Source organism: Stylophora pistillata, chromosome 12 (genome assembly GCF_964205215.1).
Source record: "Stylophora pistillata chromosome 12, jaStyPist1.2, whole genome shotgun sequence".
In the NCBI taxonomy this organism is placed as follows: Eukaryota; Metazoa; Cnidaria; class Anthozoa; order Scleractinia; family Pocilloporidae; genus Stylophora; species Stylophora pistillata.
Genome location: NC_142530.1, coordinates 14,121,734 through 14,135,324, shown reverse-complemented (window position 1 = coordinate 14,135,324; position 13,591 = coordinate 14,121,734). Strand labels below are relative to the sequence as shown.

Below are 13,591 nucleotides of genomic sequence, written 5' to 3'. Positions count from 1 at the left end.
GTAGCGAAAGGAGTAACAAAAAATCCTCGTTATGGGTGCAATGATTCTAACACCTTTGTCCTTCGTAAGGGGCAGTCAAGGTGAAATTATTAGCCCAATTTAGATGATTTTTAAAATTTCCCTAGTAATCTTTGCTTATGAGCAACTGAGGTCCGATTACAGACAGGACTTAGACTGTTCCTTATTTCTAAAAGGTGAAAATCTGAGCGTAACTGTTGAATCGATTAGATTAGTTCTAGGTAGCTAAAAACATTAAGGCCTCCCATGGACAAATGGGAAAGCTGTTATTGACATATATAGTAACGCGCTGATGAAATAAAATAGCAATTGTCACCTGGTTTGAACCTGATCCCAATCGATCTTCTGGTGAATTGATCGCTTCATCGACGAGAACCAACATCGTAATCGCGCTTAAAGGGGTTTTTCGCCGACGCAAAACTACATTTTGCAAAGATTTGCAAGGATCGAATTATTCACGGTAAAGTAGAAGCCGTCGGACAGCCGAGTTCCTGTCGTGAGTTATTTGTGGTGCGCAAGCTGATTTCCCTCCAACTGACCGCAGAAAATTGACAGGCTGTTAATTTGAATGATAACAAATGACGTCACAAACAAAAGATAACCGATAAATCAGCTACTATTTCACGTGAAATACCCCCGTATGTAAACAAATCGTCATGGTAACACACGAATGAACAAATGCATCGTAACCAAAGTTTATCAACACAAGCTTTCAAAACTTCTTTTCATCTTGTCTATCTTCCATCTAAAGCACAATGTGCGTAATTACATTTCTTTCAATGCTTTATCACAACAATAGATTCCGGAATGCAGTGCGATTTTTTTTCTTGCCCTCAAGTCACCAAATTTCCTCATTACGCAACATCTCGAGTGGCATAAAAAATTCTATAATTAATCACTCTTGTTTTTAAGAGTGTTAGCTGTTTACCTTTCGAGTTAGTATTCTTCAAATACTCGTGTTTATTGAAATGTGTTGCATGCGTTGTGATAACGATTAAAAGATGAATGTACGTATCCCTTACACACTATACCCTTGGGTTTCAGTAAGGTAATCTTGTGAGAAGCTACTTTGCGTGTCGCTTAACATTTGTTTTCAAAGGTACGCGACAATAGGGCTTCTCCCGATAAAGGTTGCTATGAGTTTCAGAATCAATAGACCTATAGATGCCGAACAATGACAGTCTGGCATTGAATTTTTTTAAAAGAAAGTTTTAAACAGCGGCCATATTTGTTTAGTGAATGAAAATGAAGGATATTCTGAAACTACCATGCACCAAACAACACGGCTAACATGACTTCACATGAAAATTATCTCGTGGAAGTTGTTATAGCTAACATTTCTTTCTGCTTTATTTTTTTTCTTTTTTTTTCTTTTTTCTTTTTTTTTTTTTTTTTTTTTTTTTGTCGATAGTTTTTCTATTCCCCTGATGGCAGTAACTTAACTTCAACCCAAATGATTTTGGAAATTTCGTTAGTAGAATGTTCTTTACAGAGTGAGGCAGGCCAATAAGTTTCTCGAAAGTCCTGGGTAACCGCACGGTTCAAACTCATAATCTAGAGAAAAGTAAAGCGGGTTTGAGCAAAAAAGAAACGTTTCGTTTCTTGAAAATTTAATGATATTTTAATCGTTGAATTACAACACTACAAACACCATTGATCTTGAATGTAAAGGCACCAAACAAAAAAAAAACAGCTTTTCCGGACCGGTAACCATCGCGACTTAACAGAAACGAGCCTCAGGGCATTTCTCTTCAAAGTTGAAAACTATCGTATTCTTGTGGTCGTAATTTGAATCTTCAGTAAAACCAATGGTTATTTCTTGAGGTGGCTCAGTGATTTATCACTATCTGGGTTAAACGATCAGAGATCATGATCTTGCATGACGCTGCCCCTCTTTGAACAAATTAAATGGTCGTCATCCAGGGTTTCAAGAACTTTCGTAAATGGGCCGCTATAAATATATGGCTATTTGTTTTACAAAGCAGTGACTTTGAAACAAAAAAAAAGCAGATTGCTTCCATAAATATCTAATTTTCTATGAAAGGGAAAAGGGCTGAATTCCGGATTTGAGTTGACAATCGACTGAAGTCGGATTATTTGATCTACTCGATCACAATAATGATTAAGCAGAGTGTTATCAGAAATCAGGAAAACACGCCTATTTAATTACAAAATAGTGTTGCAGTTTTAATTCATTGTTTCGCGGCATGCACTTTATCAATTGGAAAATACCTTTTTATCGACTAAGAAATCGAATTTCTGTCAGTTCTAAAATTGAGTCATCAGTTAGATCTGTGGCTGGTCTTGCATTTTAATTTTCGATCGATTAAAAGTTTAAAAAATTATCAAATGTGATTCTTAAATGCTCGCACATGGTTTCTTCTTTACTATTTTGTGTAAAACAAAGCATTTTGTTATCCCTTACTCAAGTCAAATTGCGATATTTTTTTTATTTATGCTAAGTTATGATGGGACGATTAAGACCGGCTGGAATCCAAGCATATTAGCACTTTTAAACGCCTGTCACCTCAACCCTTTCAGAAGTCTCCAGAGCATCTGGCGTGCTACAATACCAAGAGTTTCCTTCCGTCCCTGAATTCGAAATGTTGAGAACAAAAGCCACTAAGTGACTTAACAAGGTGTTGTAAAGTTATAGCTGCAAATTTTTCAAGCTCGTCATTAATCCTCTCTATCTGTAGACATCTTAGCTCTTCTTTCCCGCAGATAATTATTTCCAGACAAATAAAGCCAGGAGAGAAAGGGCCTATCCGCACTAGCAAACGAAACTAAAATTGTCCTGACAAAATCAACGGACAAATTTTTGTCTCCTCTGTTGCATCCGCACTAAAAGTTTCGAAGCTGTCAAAGCTGTCAAATTCGGTCAACAGCCAAAAATAACACCGATACTATATTTCATTGTAATTTATTCAATTAAGCTTTTCCTTTCCTTTGGCCTCGAGTGGGCACTTTTGGATCTTGTGCCACCTCTACTGATTCATTGTTGGACTGCCAAAGTGGCAACTGGATAATCACTCCACCGTTGAAACTTGCCCAGGCTGCATGCAAGTTGTTCCCTTGGTTGTCATAAGGTGGGACATTCCAGTGCCTAACCTTCTCCGCATTAAAGTGGCGGCTTTAATTTTCATATGGATTTAAACTCCAGTTACAAGTATTCTATTGGTAAACTTAACTCAGTTCAATTACCACACTGGTGTTAGCGTTTACGACAAATGATCGACAAGTTTATCACGGTTTTGTTTATTTAGTCGATTTTGCCAAGGTTTTACCCGGGACAAAATTTGACGGCGGTGCGTTTGAAAATTTGTCGCTTCGACCAAAAATTGTCAAGTCGCGACAAACCATCCGCACTTGTAAAGTGTTAGTGATGACAGATAATTTGTGTAAATAAACATTTTTTTCAGTTGTGCGCATAGGCCCAAAGTATGTAACCCTGAATGCTTCAACTTGCTTCATTACTCATTGTAGAAATATTTTACTAACCACCGTAGAAATATTTTACCAACGTCACATTCCGCCACGGCAACGTGATGTAGTACAACGTAATCAACAACTTCATTAATTAAAACTGAGAACTTGATTTAGAGTTGTAAAGCAATGTTGCAACTAGTATGACCAGAACACGGACAGGGTGTGGTATTAACCTGTTTTCTAGAACGGCATATTATATTTTTCCTTCATATTGCATTATATCTTCTCTTTGATTTACAACATTTTTAAAAACTGTATCACATAAACCTACTGCTTAAGAGTTCATTCTTGGAAAAACAAACCCTGCACACTCCCTTGTAGCCTGAAATGATTGCACCCTTATCATAGTGGTCATTTACAGTTTTCTTTTTGCTCGTATTAACTCATCTCCACCCGCGTAAATCTGAAAGTGCGAGGACAAAGCTCTCTCTCCCCGCCGGGGAGGGGGCGGGTACTCCACTTTGCTGCCGTTGGTTAGGGGTCATAAGTTTTGCATGACTGACTGAAACAGAACTTACTGAATACCTTATTCAAAATCTCTATCTAAGGAAAAAGATATTTGATAAGCTCATAACACAAAAGTACGCATGAACCAAAGAAAGAACCGCTTCGAAGCAGCTACATGTATGTGAGCAGACACTTACCAATTGAACAGTCTAAAAATTACAACAAAAAGTACAATGATTTAGGACCTTCAGTTACTATAAAATAGAAGAAGTCTAGTTTCACCTGATTAGAGTCCTCCAAAGCGCTATATTCACCCTTAGAAGCTTTAAACGAACGATCCTCAAGAACAGACCAGAGCAATTCAGAACTGCTCTTTAAAAAGGAAATTACAGTAATGATTACATCAGAGAGAAAGACAGCTTTTCAAAATTTGTTACAAGAGTGATAACTCTTCTGAAAGCTTTCCGTAAAACGGAAATTCTTGAAATATCGAATTGCGTTTCTATTGTTCTTTCAATGTTCGGAAATCATTGTAAATAGTGAAAAGGATGCTCGTGTAGTTTTATTAATAAATGCGATCGATACACAAAGCTCATTTTATGCAACCGGAACTTGGCCAAAGATACTAGTGACGCAGCAAAAACGCAAACAATGATGGTTAATTATCTTCCTATGCAATACTCTGCTTTAAAAAAACACCAGGGTCCCTAATTTTTACTGTCCAGAACCGTTTATTCGTGTGTTTTGTGGGTTGTGAAAGTCAACACTTATAAACGTTTATTTCTTCACCCTGGGAGTTATACATCCAAATCGGAATTTCTCTTAACCCTTGAACTCTCAGAGGTGATTAATTGTGTAACTTCTTCCTATATGAGATACAATAAATATGTGGAGTTCATATATTTGAACTGCGGTATTAGATACGTATGATGCACGATCCTCGCATTAGATAGCGCTATTTATGCAAAAGCGAAAATCAGACCTGAAAAAAATCAGGGACTCGAACCACTGACCTCTGCGATACTAGTGCAGCGCTCTACCAATTGAGCTAACAAGCCAACTGGGAGCAGGCCGTTAAGTTGATTCGTAATAAACCCGTGAAAGTGATAAATGAGATACAACGAATATATGAACTTTAGGTCTGATTTTCGCTATTGCATAAATAGCGCTATCTACTGCGAGGATCGTGCATCATACGTTCTCCCTATATCCATACATTTTGCAGCAAACAGGCAATGAAAATACACAAACTTATCAGGTAGAAGTTGTTATCTTGATCTAACACCAAATTCTCGTAAGTTATATACAAGGAAATGTGTAGCAGCTAGAGGTGAGAATTAGGCAATCAGATCTTGGGAATTAAAGGGTTAATGCAACCGTGGTTTGGGTAATAATTCGCATCAACATAGGGAATGTACTTCTCTCTCGATTTATATGATAAGCTGAAGTATGAACGCATTTTGATTGGTTCTTATTTATGATCTATTGGAGGACCTTGGAGAAAAGACAAATAGAAGACATATTTGGCTTTTGTCATGGAATAAATAGTGACACATTCAGCCGCGCCTCGTGTTGACTTTTTTGTTCGTACGACATTTTGACGTCTTTGTGATTTAATTACTGAATAGACGCACGGCAACATGGAATGTTTTTGTTAATTAGCGCGTCAAACAGACAATCCCATTTGTATCGTTTAAGAACATAATGAAACGAATTTAAAAACGAAAAAATTTGAAAGCCAACCAGGGTCCTGGGTGAGAAGAGCGTTTCATTTTATTGTACTCTTCTTTTGTTTCTTGTCATCAGTTCTGTTCGATTCTGCCGGTTTTTCGTTTTTGAAAGGGGGTGTAAATGAAGTTCCAAATAGAACAGTTAAAATCAGCTTGATGAAGGAAGCTTTACTTATAAGATTTGATCAGATTTTTACTTAATTTAAATCGAAAGAAAAATACTTCTTGGACAATTTATGGACTAATAGAAGGCTGATATGAGTGCTGTTATTGCATTTGGTAATAGAGGTAAATGTACGGGGAGATTATATATTGTTTCTTAGCTATCAGAGGGGAGTGGGGGCAATTCTAAATGTGCGCTATACATCTATGTGTCCCTCTAAAAGGTATGGTTTGAGCTGTTTCAGTACAAAAATAGGAAGTTTCGATTTCAAACATTGTTTCTTAGGTCGTGTATGGTTTTCCAGAAAACTATCTGTCTTTTCAACTATAAATGAGCGAAGAGAAAGAAGTAACCATTCGAGCTGAATTCTCGGAGGAATTTTTCAGATTCAGTTCGATATTTCAGCATCGAAGCTTTACTACACAATAGAAAGGAGCAATGGATTCGCGAACCAAATATAGATTTTGAACGCAAACTAAAAAAAAAGTATGGATTTCAGAGGTTATGTTTGAAAAAAGGTGCGGAAAATGGCGATTTTCAGTTAACCAAGCCGCTAACACTACATTTGAACTAACGATATCTTCTTTCAGATGTCTAGAAGTCTTTTTGGAAGCCGATTTGAAGACATTCATCACAGACTATTGTGCTAGCAGAAGGGATTCCTAAAGTTAATTAGTTGGTCACCGCCGGCTGTAAGGAAAATGATTGCGTTTCATATATCTTCAAACATGCTTGAGTTTCACTTACGAATACGCAATGCCAAAATATGTTTCCAAAGAAATATAGGTCGTTCCTTTAGGGATATTCCAAGCTATTTTTCGGTTTAAATTAATCCTACGCAGTTTGTTCATTTACTATTTACTTGAACCATGCAAACACATTTTTTCAACGCTGAGCTCGTGCAAAGTAACTCGTCAACTGCTTTTCTAGGAAGAGGTAGAGTATCTGGTACTTTCCAATCAGTGAACCGCTGCAGGAATTTAGGTTGCAGTTGTTTTGTTTCCTGACTATTCGTTTCATTGTCTGCGCGGATTGTTTCAAAACCATTGTGAATGATTGTTCCGCTTCAGTTGAAGTATGTCTGTCGCGACTCGAAGTTGTCATAATTCTTTGCTCAAATTGTAGTGACCGTTTTTTGTTATAAAAATCATCTTACAAAAATGAATCAATTCAATTTATCTATAAGCCAGTTAGGATATTAGACAAAATAAAAAAAAAAGACTGATTCAATAAAGTGTGAAAATCCACACTTAGTAGCACGGTTGAGGTTTGCGTTCTGGCATTGTGAAAGCGTGATTATATTTTTTTTATCCACATAGGCCTCATGAGAGATCTACGAACAACATACCGTTTGCGAATTAAGATAGCAATAGTTGAATCACTACAAAAAACTTTGAAATATCAATTGTTATCCGGAGACGGTCTCATGTAGTCTTTGCAACAGACGTATCTTGAATCTTATAATTGCCTCCTGTGTATAACCATACAACTGCCATTTAACTTTCACAGGGAACTAGCATTTGTTCTACACTAGAATCAAAGTGGACTCTGTACTTACAACGAAGTGTGCCACCATTACCGTAGACAAACGTGCATTAAATCATTTCATATACTGCCATGCATGGGGCCGCTTTGTCTAACGTCAGTTGAGTGCTATTGAATTAAATGTTTCACAAGGGCTGTCATGATGTCGAGGGTGTTGTGTCACTGAAAGGAGGATGTCTAATAAATGTCAAATACAGTCTCAGGCTATGTAATCGGTGACCATGGAAACTGAATATCATGGAAGCATATTGTATCAGCAAATAGCTAAACAAGTCATTGTTTCGAAAGGTTTGACATGCAAGCAAAATATCTTCGAAGTCTAACAGGCCAGACACGTGTGATTGCATAATCATACAGGTAATGAAATTAATGGTACGAGAAGAAAAGATGAACCCTGGTAAGATATTTTAAGCTTCTCTAACGAGACAAAGTACTGATGTGATCGAATATCAAGATTCTCTTCATCACTGACTATCTTCTTAATGGAGCTGTAACAAGCTCAAAAAAATCATCTGACACTCGTCATTTGCAATCCATGTAAATATTTATCATCCATGACGATCAGTGGCAGTTTCCTTCTTGTTTTTTTCCTAGCCTGTTAGCTGTTTATTCACCCTAACAAACAATCATTTGGAGAAGTTAAAAAGTTTTTTAGAGCTCAGTTTCGTCTTTGGCTCCAAGATCATTCAAAGTGCCACTCCTTGAGACTGTATGAGCTGTAAACCCTGCTTAATCATGACAATTTTTTCCCCTTTTTCCTCAATTTTTTCAGAAATTCAAAACTGTTTATTTATTTTCAGATTTAAAAGCCGGTAAGTTTCTTAGCTTGTTGAAGAATCACTGTATGATTCATGTATTCAACCTCAATAATCCTTACTTGACCCTGAATAACTTGTCTGCCTAAATGTCGTTCCTTGAATGTACTTTGTCGTTAATTGCAAAAATCATCAAAAGCTGAATTCTAATCCCAAATGGTCACACAGTTTTGTTTGTTTTCGGTAGGTTACAGTAAACAGACAGAAAAGAATTAATAGCGATTTGACGGAAAGAAAGTGAGCACACTGGGTCAAGTTTGCCGTCTGTGTCGATTTTAAATCAAGTCCAAATTCAACCGAATGTCATTAAACAGGAAACACAACATTGATAACATATCCTGTAACCAACGCTTTTTTTTACAGATATCGCTGACAAACGTAGGCAGGCGGCTGTAAATATATTATATTGTCTTTCAAAAGCTGCTAGCATTTCTCTGTCAATTACAGTTCAGAACAGACAATTGTAAGAGAGGCTTTACAAACCGAGGATGCATAACGCATTGTTCATTAAATGGTTCTCAATTATTTGTGTTCAAAAAAAAAAAGAAAAGAAAAAAATTACATCTTACCTCTCTTTGTCCGATTTGGCCGAACCATATATTCAAATTGTCTACCTCACGCTATCATTGATCTACGGTTCAATCGCGGATAAAATTAGTACAACGGAGGGTTTTTTTCTCAAAGCACTGCAGGAAATCCTTTACGGATGATGAACTTTGTTCAATATACCATTTGCACACTGAGAGCATTTCTAAAATCGTGACCAGTGACGTCATTCGTAAAAAAGACGTCATTACAGCTTTAGGCAAATAAGGAAAATTTTCCAACCGTTACTGAAAATTATCAACTGTCTACGTCAAAGCGAAGCATAGTGAAACGTCAAAAGAAAATTGATGAAAGAAAATTCTGACCCGGAGCAGACAAGAGACAAAAGAAGATTAAAATTATACTGTTTATCGCTGATTACTTAAAACCCAGTTTTGAAGTGTCTTGGTGAACAATGAATTTATAAATCTGCGAAACGTCGGCGGTTGTTAAGGTTTAATACGGATGTGGCGCGTGGCCTAAACAAGCCAAATAAGGAGAAATCTTGTGATCTTTTCAAGGAGCGTCTTTTCCTACTTTTTTTTTCTGGTAGGAAATAATAAGTTCGCGTTTTCCTGGAATAACCATGGAAAATACCTTGCGCTTACATTTTTTTAGACTTTTATTATCGTTGTCAGTTCTTTTTTCCTTTTTCCTTTTTTTTTTTTTTTTTTATTTGTCATGTTTAGCTTTTTAATTTTGTTGCTTTTTAGCGAAGAGCATGACCCGCGGGATAACTCAATTCACAAGGGCCTGTCGGGACGTATTGCTTTTGTTATCTCGTTATTCCCTGAAATAATAAAAAAGATGGATCAGACATTTCCTATGGCTTGATTTTAACAGGAAGACTTAACTTTATCATGATAAACGTTTGTCCTCTTCTAGGAAGTCGTAGGAGCTGCAGCAGGGCGAATTGAACACATTTTAGCTGAGTGACATTATCTGAGGGATGTCGCGTGTAATATTGAACTATGAATCAAAGTCAGCATTCAAGACTACACGCTACACCACTAAGATGTTTCTTTTTTTTTTAGGAAAAGATCATTGAAAGTAAGGGCTTGAGAGAGAGGAAATTTCGATGTTATCCCCAGGTAACATAGACGAAAACTTAACCTTCAAGTATAAGTGAAAGAAATTAAAAAGAGGTCAGCTATAATGCGAATGTCTTAGAAAAATTGATTTATTCATAGACTTGGGGCCGATCTGTCCCTTCATTTTCTCTTGAAGCCTGTTGAAGCTAAATGAAGTCATTCTGTAAGGCAATCTACAGGCGTTAAGTTTATTTTGCTAAAGTTTTGTGGGTCATTGCTTTACATCAGCACATATTCTTCAGTTTAAACTTAACGTTTCGCAATGACGTCGCAACTCTATTTAGTACTAACAGAATTGTTGGTGACGGTAGAAACCTGTTCTCAATTCTTCTGTATTGATTATGTTATTTTGAAAAACACGACAAATAAAAAAAAAAAGAATGTAGTTGCGAATCGTACAAGTGTTTTAACCCTAAGATGTGCGATAACACCGACAGAAATGCTTGTTGCCCCTAAGCTACAGCAAAAGTGAGAATGGAAACATTTCAAATGTAACCTTTAAAATCGTATCTAAAACACGTACAATGCATCAGCAACAAAAACATCACACTCATGATAGTTGACCATTACATGGTGAGCTTTCAATCTAAAGTGAGACAATTTCGTCTTAAATGATTTGACTATGATAATTTTATAGGTGTAAACGACTTGGACTGCCTTTTTATAGTTCAAAGTTTGCGGAAAATACTACCGATTGTCTAGTTAATCCAGTATAAGGTGATTAGGTGCTAAATTTTCCAGCAACGCTGTAAGTAATTATAAAATAACAAGATCGTAATTATTCAAATGAATTCAGTTTAAGCGCAAAATACATCAATAGAGTGAAGATTCTATTGCAATCCAAAATATTTTTCGATGAAAAAAAATTTTGAAATTGATTGAATTAAGGACAGAGCTCACAGCAAAATGCAGAGACCGCTATTCTACTGCATATTTCGGAGAAACTGATGTGTCGCACCTTTTCTGTATTGTATGCCACCATATAATCAGGTAAAAATGTATCTAATATATACATATTAAAAAAAACCAACGTCACGTCGACATTTTGCCATTGGCTAGTTTCCGTCATGAAGTCGTACAAAATGATGCTCCCAAGAGTCCTCCGGTAGGTCCCAATCCGCGTCGTCCCCGCTGCCTATCTCGCTCAAGTCGTCCACGTCAGAATCGTCTCCTTCGTCTTCAAAGGAGTTCACTTCGTCATGTGACAGCGACACTTTACTGTCGGCGCGTACTACATGTCGTATAATTTTTGTGTGAAGATGTGACGTCACCGCGGGCATTGAACCGTGGAAGCCGTGGTTACCTATTCCCAAGTGAGTTTCGTTTACATTCGTCCCACCTTGAATCACGTCATGTCTGCGATAGAGTAAGAGTGAAGAAATTTTTAAGAATTCACTCTTTATCTCTTTTGAGATCCGAAAAAGTAAACCAACAGTTCGAAAAATTGTCTAAAACTTGAGGATTGAGGATGTCACCATGCCACATTTTTGAAAACAACTTAGTAAACTGGTCTCATACGGAAAACCTGAAAGTGCGATTTTAACCAACAGCTTTTGGTTTGTTATAAGAAAAATGCCAATATTTGAGTTGAATGCTCTTTCGCGCAGCCTCTAATTGTTCTAAAACTCGCTACGAGTTAGACAAAGGGAGACTGAGATTTTTTCAGGTCACAGCTAAGTGGGAAGGCTGCGCAACAGAATTAAAAACGGCGACCAATTTTCGAGACGTAAGATTTCCCTCGGGATCCAAAAGACGCGGTCAGTGTCATAATCTTATATGTCGTCTTCAATATAATTTCTGAAGTATCCTTCTCACGGAAAGGGCAACTTTTGTCGTGAATACGAGATAACAACAACAATGCGCGAGGATTGAGGGCCGCAGGTAATAGGAATGATGGACATAAATAAATGAATGATTTCGTCAAGCAGAGGCAGTGTTTGTCGTCGCCATCGTAAACCGTTTTAGTACCTTTCCTTTTTAATTGGTGTTCGCCTTCCTTAACAAGATTATCGAAAAAGAACCCTTCGAGCAAATTTTCGCTTTTCCAAAAGGACCGAAGATAACATCACGTTGTTACTTAATCAACCGCTGTGACACATATCTTTGCTTTCCTCATCATTCAATAGTGTCCATTGAGTAAAGTCAACAACTAACCTGTGAGATGTTAATTGCTTTAAGTCAAAGTGAAGATTATCTGTGCCTCGGATACCATCGTCCCTGTACACACGGATATTGGCATGCTCATGGCCATGCTCAAGATCCGAGCTTCCTACAACCTTCTCAGTGTACATGTACTTCATCAAATGGCGTAGATCATAGTCAGTACTATCCATCTCCCCCGCCCCAGCAGAGTAGGACCTGACTGTCCCGTGTCCCGTGGGAGCCATTGCAGCCTTAGCTGGTCCTTTTCCTGTGTCTGTGGCATCTTCCCTACATCTTTTACACAGCAAATAAAGTCCAAGCAGGATCAGTGCGATGAGAAGAAGGAGAAGGACGGCTAATATGGCTGGCCAGTTCCACGATGGTGGAGGAGGCGTTTTCGCTGAAGTAGTCAATGATTATGTAAATGAGTCTGCTCACGAGCAAAGGGACCCACACCACCAAAACTTAATTATTCTAGTTTTAGTTATATGAAGCAAACAAAAGTTTTGTTATCTCAAGAATGGGTTTTCCGCAGTTACGCCACCTCTTGCAACATTTTGTCAGGAAACCTCCACCCCTCAGTAACAGGAGAATAGAGAAACAGCAAGAGAGCGACTATTCCTAGCCTCTTCCGAAATCTATCCCGTTTTTGACCTACCGCCCACGAGGAGGAGAAATTCACTTAATTCACGTAATTGTGTAGCTTAAAAACACAATACAATGAGCAGCTCAGAGCGCGAACCCGAATCTTTTCAACTGGAATCCAACTCGCTAAGCCTTGGCTTTCTCTTTTAACTCAATCTAAGCTGCAACGATTATCAATTTCATTATTTCCCTCCTCCATGATCGAGGCCCACTTTCTCTTCATATTTAGAAATTCCTTCCTTTAATATATATTGTCTCTTTATTTGGTTTGCTCATTCATTCCTGCATGCTTGTTCATTTGCTCCACCAGTCGTTTCTTCTTCGTTTCTATATAAGTTAGTACACCCTTTCATCGAGATGAATCAGATATTATATGTCTATGTTTTACAAAATTTACATGAAAAATACTCACGCTGAGTTTTTCCACCTCCAGGGTCTTCTTCGAGTATATCACATCGAAGTCCAGTCCAAGGTTCATCGCATTTACAGACATTCACCAGTGGCGAAGTGGTATCTATTAAACAGGTTCCGTTGTTGGCGCAGTCTCCCTTTTCACAAGGACATCCAAAGATGACATTTTGTCGATCGACAGTCACTGGACTTCCTTCATGGTCTATGTCGATATTGTTAAATCGATTTTGTGGGATGCAACCTAACAGTTCACATAGGATAATATAAATTTAGAGAGGATCCCTGAGAATTTGACGGGTGAATTTGAGGGAAATTAAACTTGTCTCTGTGGTCGGCTTCACCAGTGCAAGAACACAACATCGCTCTATTCTATTCTCTTCAAAGTTTTTTTTTAGGTTTCGTTGGTGTATTCTATGCAAACCCAGGTTAAACCGGATTTAAAGCGGTAGAAAGGTTGCGTTATTCATTCAGTGAAACACATAAATTATAAAGTGAGATGTTTTGACTATT

General features: G+C 37.6%; 2 protein-coding genes and 1 long non-coding RNA gene across 4 annotated transcripts in view; 1 reads left to right on the top strand and 2 right to left on the bottom strand.

The window, feature by feature from the left end:
- LOC111328968 (uncharacterized) overlaps window positions 1-8,795 on the bottom strand; it is a 25,627-nt gene extending 16,832 nt beyond the window's left edge. Inside the window, exon 1 of one of the 2 annotated variants that reach the window (XM_088741287.1) lies at window positions 8,777-8,795. The gene's annotated coding sequence lies outside the window, so the exon portion shown is untranslated. Of the gene's footprint in view, window positions 1-334; window positions 571-8,776 lie in introns of those variants that run through there. The other variant, XM_022933526.2, reaches the window with a different exon arrangement.
- Window positions 1-13,591, top strand: part of LOC111328969 (uncharacterized) — a 20,765-nt gene extending 7,174 nt beyond the window's left edge. The window contains exons 4-5 of the long non-coding RNA XR_002694663.2: window positions 9,827-9,883; window positions 13,104-13,591. This is a non-coding gene — a long non-coding RNA (uncharacterized LOC111328969). The remainder of the gene's footprint in view (window positions 1-9,826; window positions 9,884-13,103) is intronic.
- The window catches only part of LOC111329008 (protocadherin-like protein), a 28,035-nt gene continuing 24,501 nt past the window's right edge, over window positions 10,058-13,591 (bottom strand). Inside the window, exons 19-21 of the mRNA XM_022933568.2 lie at window positions 13,083-13,322; window positions 12,038-12,425; window positions 10,058-11,239 (exon numbers count right to left, since the gene is read on the bottom strand). Coding sequence (XP_022789303.2) covers window positions 10,939-11,239; window positions 12,038-12,425; window positions 13,083-13,322 — 929 coding nt within the window. The 3' untranslated portion in view covers window positions 10,058-10,938. The remainder of the gene's footprint in view (window positions 11,240-12,037; window positions 12,426-13,082; window positions 13,323-13,591) is intronic.